The following is a 6,823-nucleotide window of genomic DNA, read 5'->3' on the forward strand; positions in this document are numbered from 1 at the left end:
CCAGTATTGTATTTTTGAATAATGTCTACACTTCATGCAAACTTTTAATCTTTGTAATCACTACTTTTATTTTTTTTTCTAACTAATTTCTTCCTTTTCTCATAGTCTTCATTTTTAAAGTTAAAAGTTCTGTAGTAGTTTTATTTAATGACCACCCTTCAGTGATTAGGTGAAATTTGATTGCATTATGATCACTATTGCTAAGCATCCCCATCATCATAACCCCTTGCACTAGGCCTTGCTTTCTACCTAGCATTAAATCTAAAATTGCTCCCACTCTCATTGATTCCAGGATCAGCTGCTCCATGAAGCAGTCATTTATGGCATCAGAAATTTACCTCTCTAGCATGTTTTAATGAAACAGTTATCTAATCTATAGTGAGGTAATTTAAAACTCCCATTATTGCTGGGTTGCCAATTGTATTTGCCCTTCTAATTTCTGTTACCATTTCATTCTCTGTCTCTTTATCCTGGCCATGTGGACAGTAGTATACCCCCACAACTATATTCTTCCTATCACACAAGGAATTTCTACTCATAAGGATACTACATTACATTTTTTGCATGACTTTTATCCTGCTTGACTCCATGCCATCCTCTATAGTATCACTTCTCCATCAACTTGATGTGCCCTGTCATGTTGATATAATTTTTACTCCAGTATCACAATGTTTCATATTTATTCTCCTTCCACCAGGTCTCTGATATGCCTACAATGTCTATATCTTCTTTATGTCCAAATATTCTACTCCAATCTTATCTTTTAGATTTTTGGTATTCGTCTAGAGAGAACAATGTTTATTTTTATTCATAACCTGCTTATTAGTAGTTGATTCAGACAATATGGAATCTTTCATATTTGTCACCTCTTTATTTAATTCCACCTGAACTGATTCAGCCTTTACCACAGCTTCTCTGTCGGGATATGTTAACTTTCCTGTTATGACAGTATCTTTAGAAGATATCTCAATCAGAACCATGTGCTCCTGAGTGACTATCTGCTTTACCTATGATAAAGTTAGAAAACTGATTTCCTTTTTAAATGTTAATGCCAGCAGCTGGAATTCACTCTGGTTAAGGCGGAGCCTATTCAGTCAGAATAGGCTCTCCCTTACCCAAAAAGTTCCCCAGCCCTCTTCCCTGCACCATCATCTTATCCAAATATTGAGACTCTGGAGATCAGCCTGCCTCAGGGGACCAAGCATGGAACAGGAGGCACTTCTGAGAATGCAGCCCTGGAGATTCTCAATTTCAATTTCCTACCTAAAATCCTAAATGTGTCTTCCAGCACCTCCCTCCTGCACCTTCCTATGCGTACCCACACACACTATGACAGCTGGTTCCTCCCCAGCATACTCTAAAATCCTATCTAGGTGGTCCACTATCATTGCAACAAATAGACAAGTTACCCTCACACCCACCAGCCACTTAGCTACCTACATTTTTAGTGATCAAAATCAACTAAACTGGCAGTCCTAACCCTTCTTTTCTGGGCAAAACCATAACGAACCATGTATGCACGTGACAAGGATCAAGATCAGAAACAGTACAAACAGTACAAACAGCTGAGATGAAACATTATTCGAGAAAAAAAGAACTTTTAAATTTAACTATAAAGTCAATGTGAATGCTTTCAGGAAACATCTTCACTGCTTCTGCTTTTTTTCCCTTGGAAAGACAGAAAGTGTAAAACAATATAAACAGCGAAAAGGTAAGAAAAGAGAAAAAGAAACAGAAAATAAAAACCGTACAAGAACCTTTTCCCATGAAAAAAGTGTTGTATTTTCTTTAAGAACAGGATACACCTGCAAGACTCTTCCAGCCTAAATCCCTTTCAAAGCCAGAAGGTCCTCATTAATGGATTAATGGAACCCCCTACTGGTGACACTGGGAAATTGCAGAAGGAATTTAAATTTTGGGGTAAGAAAAAAATAGGTAACAGGTGACGGTGGGAAGAGAGGCGTTTCCAATGACGCTTGGGCTCCAGAGCAAAACCAAATCCACATTGCGTGAAACGGAGGGTCCAAAATATGTCACACACAGAAAAAAGAAAAAAAAAACCAACCAAAAATAAAACCCAACCTTCCCAGGGAGAAGGAGCAAGACCAACTGCTCTAAAAACCACAGAACCACAGAACTGCTCGTGCAGGAAATTCAGGGGGGAAAAAGCTGAGCATTTTGCACACCTTGCATGAACTGTGCAGGGAGGCCAATGCAAAGGAAAGACAGCAAACTCTGATCTTAACTGTACACATTTTTACAAAGTGCTCTTTTTAAGCATTTCTACAAATATACAGCAAGGTGGCCAAACGTCAATCCATACAGCATGTGCATTTTAGAAAATGAAACAAAACACATTTGCATTCTGTTCAGATATGTTTTGGGTTGGGGGGTTTTTTTTTCAGATTCAAAAAGGCAAATTCCTTTATTTGGGTATTGTAAAATCAGCTAAATTATGTAACTGTACATGGGAGGGCGGAGAGGGGCTGGAGTGGCAGCAGTGTAAAATAAAGTTAAGATATTGAGTGTTTGTGTGTTTTACCATGGGACAGTCAGAAATCACATTCAATGAACTTTTCTTTATAATAATAATAATAAGGTTGCCTATAGTTACATATCATTGCTGAGCAGTTCTACCTTATGATACTCCATCCTATAGGTTACAAATTATTCAGACAAAAGTGAAAGCACACCTAAGAGAGGATGCAATAAATTCCCTGTCCTTCTGTCTTTCCTTCCAAGATCTAGGCAAAACTGACCTTATTCACTAAACAGCAGATTTTCAAATCCACGGCAAATTATTACAGATTAATTCTGCACAAAATCAACAAAAATGCCCCACAACGTGCAAGAATGACATTTTACAGCATCTAGCCACACAGCCTAGTTTTTTGTACTTATTTGTTTTTGTTTTGTGTGGGGGCAGAAAAGAAGGGAGAAGAACCTGGGGCAGGTTCTTTTGCATGCAGACGGGAGCCTAACAAGGCACAGAAAATGACAGCTTGGAAGGGGACGCACAACCCACCACTGACATTATAGCAAAGGACAAAAAAGAAAGCCTCTCACGAATCAGAAAAAAAAAAAAAAACAAACCCGCACAAATACTTATCCGAGTATAAAATTACTCCAGCTGCAGGGATAAGTGATCCAAGGCAAGCTGAAAGGAGTAAAACAAAACAAAATCCCCATATAATTAATAAAAGAGGAAACCACCACCTTGCACACGCTAAACAAACAAGTACCGACTCCAGGCAACAACCTGCCGCTTCCAGCCCGGGATTAATTGCAAGCTGGCCAGGCTGTGCACCCTGGCAGAAAGGGGCTGGCCACCAGCAGAGCAATCACTCAGAACAAGGAAGAGTCCAAGCGAAAAGTGTCAGCCCCGACCAAGGCAATTACACTCCAGGGTGAAATAACTTGGAAGTCCCAGGCTTGCCAGCATCGTTGCTCAGTGGCCAATGTTCACTTTCCCAGGATCTGCCCTCACTGCCCTCCCCAGCGTTTGGACCCTGTAACTTCCAAAGCTGAAAACAATTTCCCATCAAAAAAGGAAAATACAAACTCATTTCTGAAACAGACAAGAGGAGCCTCACAGCAAAGGATCCCGTTAACTCCAGAAATCGCAGCAAGTTTGGAAAGGACAAGCGTGGGGGGCGGGAAATGACTGATTTCTGCCACTCATTAATTTGTGCTCTTCCTGGAAGCGTTTCAGAACTGACTGCAGAGGTCAACATCTGCCCCAGCCATCCAGGAGCAGGGAGAAGGTACAGAAGAAGTTATGCAGAGAAACAAATCACCAGCCAGCAAAATATGGAATGACAATAAAAAAAAAAATGGAAATAAAAACAAGGCTGCCCCATTAAGGACAAGCTTTCCTACTTTGAACTTCTTGTTTCTTTCTCCAGGACCTACCCAAAGTAAGCAGCCGCCGGCCCTGTCGAGGTGAGGGCTATCAAGGTAACTGACAGCCATCCCAGAAGTAGGTGTCCATCCAGCATTTTGCTGCAGCGCTAGGGCTGATCATTTCGTTGCTCGGAGTTCCTGCTGAGGACTCCGGTGCCCTCAGCTCCTCTTCTCATAGAGCTGTGCTGAGGAGGGGGCGTGCCTGCCGGGCAGCAGGTTCCTCCCACACAGACAGCCTGCCCAGCCTGGGAGAAGACAGGATCGAGCAGCGAGCAAGCCGCAAGCTCGGCACCGAGAGCGGGGAAAGAAACAGCAGCACTGGGGAGGGGGGTAAGAGGAGGAGAGGGGATCCCAGGCTGCACTTCCCAACTCCCCCCTCCGTCTTTTCCGGGTGCCAACCCCGCCTGCTGCTGGCCCAGTAAAGCAGAGGCAGAGCCCGTGCAGCAGCTGGAGGAGTTGGATTAGGACAACGGCTTTAGCCCTTCTATTGGAGACCAACGTCAAGACTGATTTTATTCCCAGTGACGACGATGATATTTACTTTTTTTTTTTTTTTTTACCCTCGTTGCTAATCCTTATTTATGGGAAAGATTTGGATTAGGGGAGAATTGCCTTGGTGCTGAAACTCCCTTCTGACGCCTGGGTTTAATGAAGTCTAACTCTGCAACCCCAAAGGTCCCAGGAAGGGGTGTTGCTGCTCTGCTTTGGTGCTGAACATGAAACGATCCCAATGCACCTCGTAGGTGAGAGCTCTGGGCGGCTAAAATAAAGATTACAATGCCAGTATTAGGTTCCCAACTAACTTTCCACAGAACTTTTGTTTTTACCCGCACGAGGTGAGGTGAAAACAAAGGGATAGGAAAAAAAAAAAAAAAGATAGGAAGAATACAATTCGGAGTGAAAAAAAACAAATGATTTAAGGCGCCGGTATTTGGGGGCTGGAGGTGGGGATCCTCCTTTACTTTGGAGGATGCGAGAAAGGGTTGCTTTAGCCCTTCTGTTGTAGAAACAAATATCGTTCCCTTCTTTATAAAATGATCCACTGATGCCACAGCGGGGGTTGGGCAATCCAGGTTTTCCAGTCAGGGCAATCCAGTCTAGAATGCATCTCCCCTCCCAACTCCTACAGCCCCCAGTTTTCGGCTGCAATAGTTTAAAAAAAAAAAAAAAAAAAAACATCGCTGCAACGATTCTGAATTTCTGCAGGAATCATGTGGCACAACTGCATGCATTTGCTTCTCTAAAAAGTGCTCTTTTAACATTTCTGCCCACATATAGAACGCACTAACCCAGCAAGGGTTAGTGTTCAAATGTCAAAATGCCATTACACACTTTGGATTCTGTTTAGACAGGGGTTTCTTTTTTTCCCGTTTCCAAAGGAAAACCCCCCTTCACTTGGGTATTGCAAATCAGCTAAATTATGTGATAGTTCACAGGGGGTGGGCAGCAATGTCATATAAGGTTGTTAAAGCGAAAAAGTTATTGTGTGCATCTGCGTGTTTTCTTTTTTTTGACGAGAAACGGTCTGAAACCAGGTTTAATGAACTTTTCTTTACAATAATAAAAAGGTTGCCTGCAGTTAGAAATCATTGCTGAGTATTTCTACATTGTGACACTCCATCCTATAGGTTACAAATTATTCAGACAAAAGTAAAAGCACACCTAAGAGAGGATGCAATAAATATTCCCTGTCCTTTTGTCCTTCCTTCCAGGGTCTAGGTAAAACTGACCTCAGTCACCAACCAGCAGACTCAAATCCTCGGCAAATAGTTAAAGGTTATTTTTGCACAAGATCAACAGGCATATACCAAAAGTAACAATCCTGACATTTTGCAGCACCTAGCCACGCAGCCTGGTTTATTTTACTTTTGTTCAGGGGTGGGGGGGGGGGGATTTCATTTGCAAGCAGACGGGAGCCTCACAGGGCACAGAAAATGACAGCTTGGAAGGGGACGCAGAACCCACCACTGACTTTACAGGAAAGCCCCAAAAAAGAAAGGCTCTCAAGAATCAGGAAAAAAAAAAAAAGTATAAATACTTATCCGAGTATAAAATTACTCCAGCTGCAGGGATAAGTGATTCGAGGAAGGCTGAAAGGAGTAAAACAACAACAACAACAAAATCCCCATTAAATTAATAAAAGAGGAAACCACCACCTTGCACACGCTAAACAAACAAGTACCGACTCCAGGCAACAACCTGCCGCTTCCAGCCCGGGATTAATTGTAACCTTGCCAGGCTGTGCACCCTGGCAGAAAGGGGCTGGCCACCAGCAGAGCAATCACTCAGAACTAGGAAGAGTCCAAGCGAAAAGTGTCAGCCCCGACCAAGGCAATTACACTCCAGGGTGAAATAATTTGGAAGTCCCAGGCTTGCCAGCATCGTTGCTCAGTGGCCAATGTTCACTTTCCCAGGATCTGCCCTCACTGCCCTCCCCAGCGTTTGGACCCTGTCACTTCCAAAGTTGAAAACAATTTCCCATCACAAAGGAAAATACAAACTCATTTCTGAAACAGACAAGAGGAGCCTCACAGCAAAGGATCCCGTTAACTCCAGAAATCGCAGCAAGTTTGGAAAGGACAGAGAGCAGGCATGGGGGGGCGGGAAATGACTGATTTCTGCCACTCATGAATTTGTGCTCTTCCTGGAAGCGTTTCAGAACGGACTGCAGAGGTCAACATCTGCCCCAGCCATCCAGGAGCAGGGAGAAGGTACAGAAGAAGTTATGCATGAGAAATAAATCACCAGCCAGCAAAATATGGAATGACAATAAAAAAAATGGAAATAAAAACAAGGCTGCCCCATTAAGGAAAAGCTTTCCTACTTTGAACTTCTTGTTTCTTTCTCCAGGACCTACCCAAAGTAAGCAGCCGCCGGCCCTGTCGAGGTGAGGGCTATCAAGGTAACTGACAGCCATCCC

The 6,823-nt window shown here is 43.0% G+C and overlaps 1 protein-coding gene across 1 annotated transcript in view; it reads right to left on the reverse strand.

Annotated features, from left to right (window-relative positions):
- Nucleotides 1–4,060, reverse strand: part of WNT9A (Wnt family member 9A) — a 293,795-nt gene extending 289,735 nt beyond the window's left edge. The window contains exon 1 of the mRNA XM_029588288.1: nt 3,913–4,060. Within this exon, the coding sequence (XP_029444148.1) occupies nt 3,913–3,998 (86 nt within the window). The 5' untranslated portion in view covers nt 3,999–4,060. The remainder of the gene's footprint in view (nt 1–3,912) is intronic.
- Between the last annotated feature and the right edge of the window lie 2,763 nt (nt 4,061–6,823).

The sequence above is a fragment of the Rhinatrema bivittatum genome, chromosome 2 (assembly GCF_901001135.1).
Source record: "Rhinatrema bivittatum chromosome 2, aRhiBiv1.1, whole genome shotgun sequence".
NCBI classification, from domain to species: domain Eukaryota; kingdom Metazoa; phylum Chordata; class Amphibia; order Gymnophiona; family Rhinatrematidae; genus Rhinatrema; species Rhinatrema bivittatum.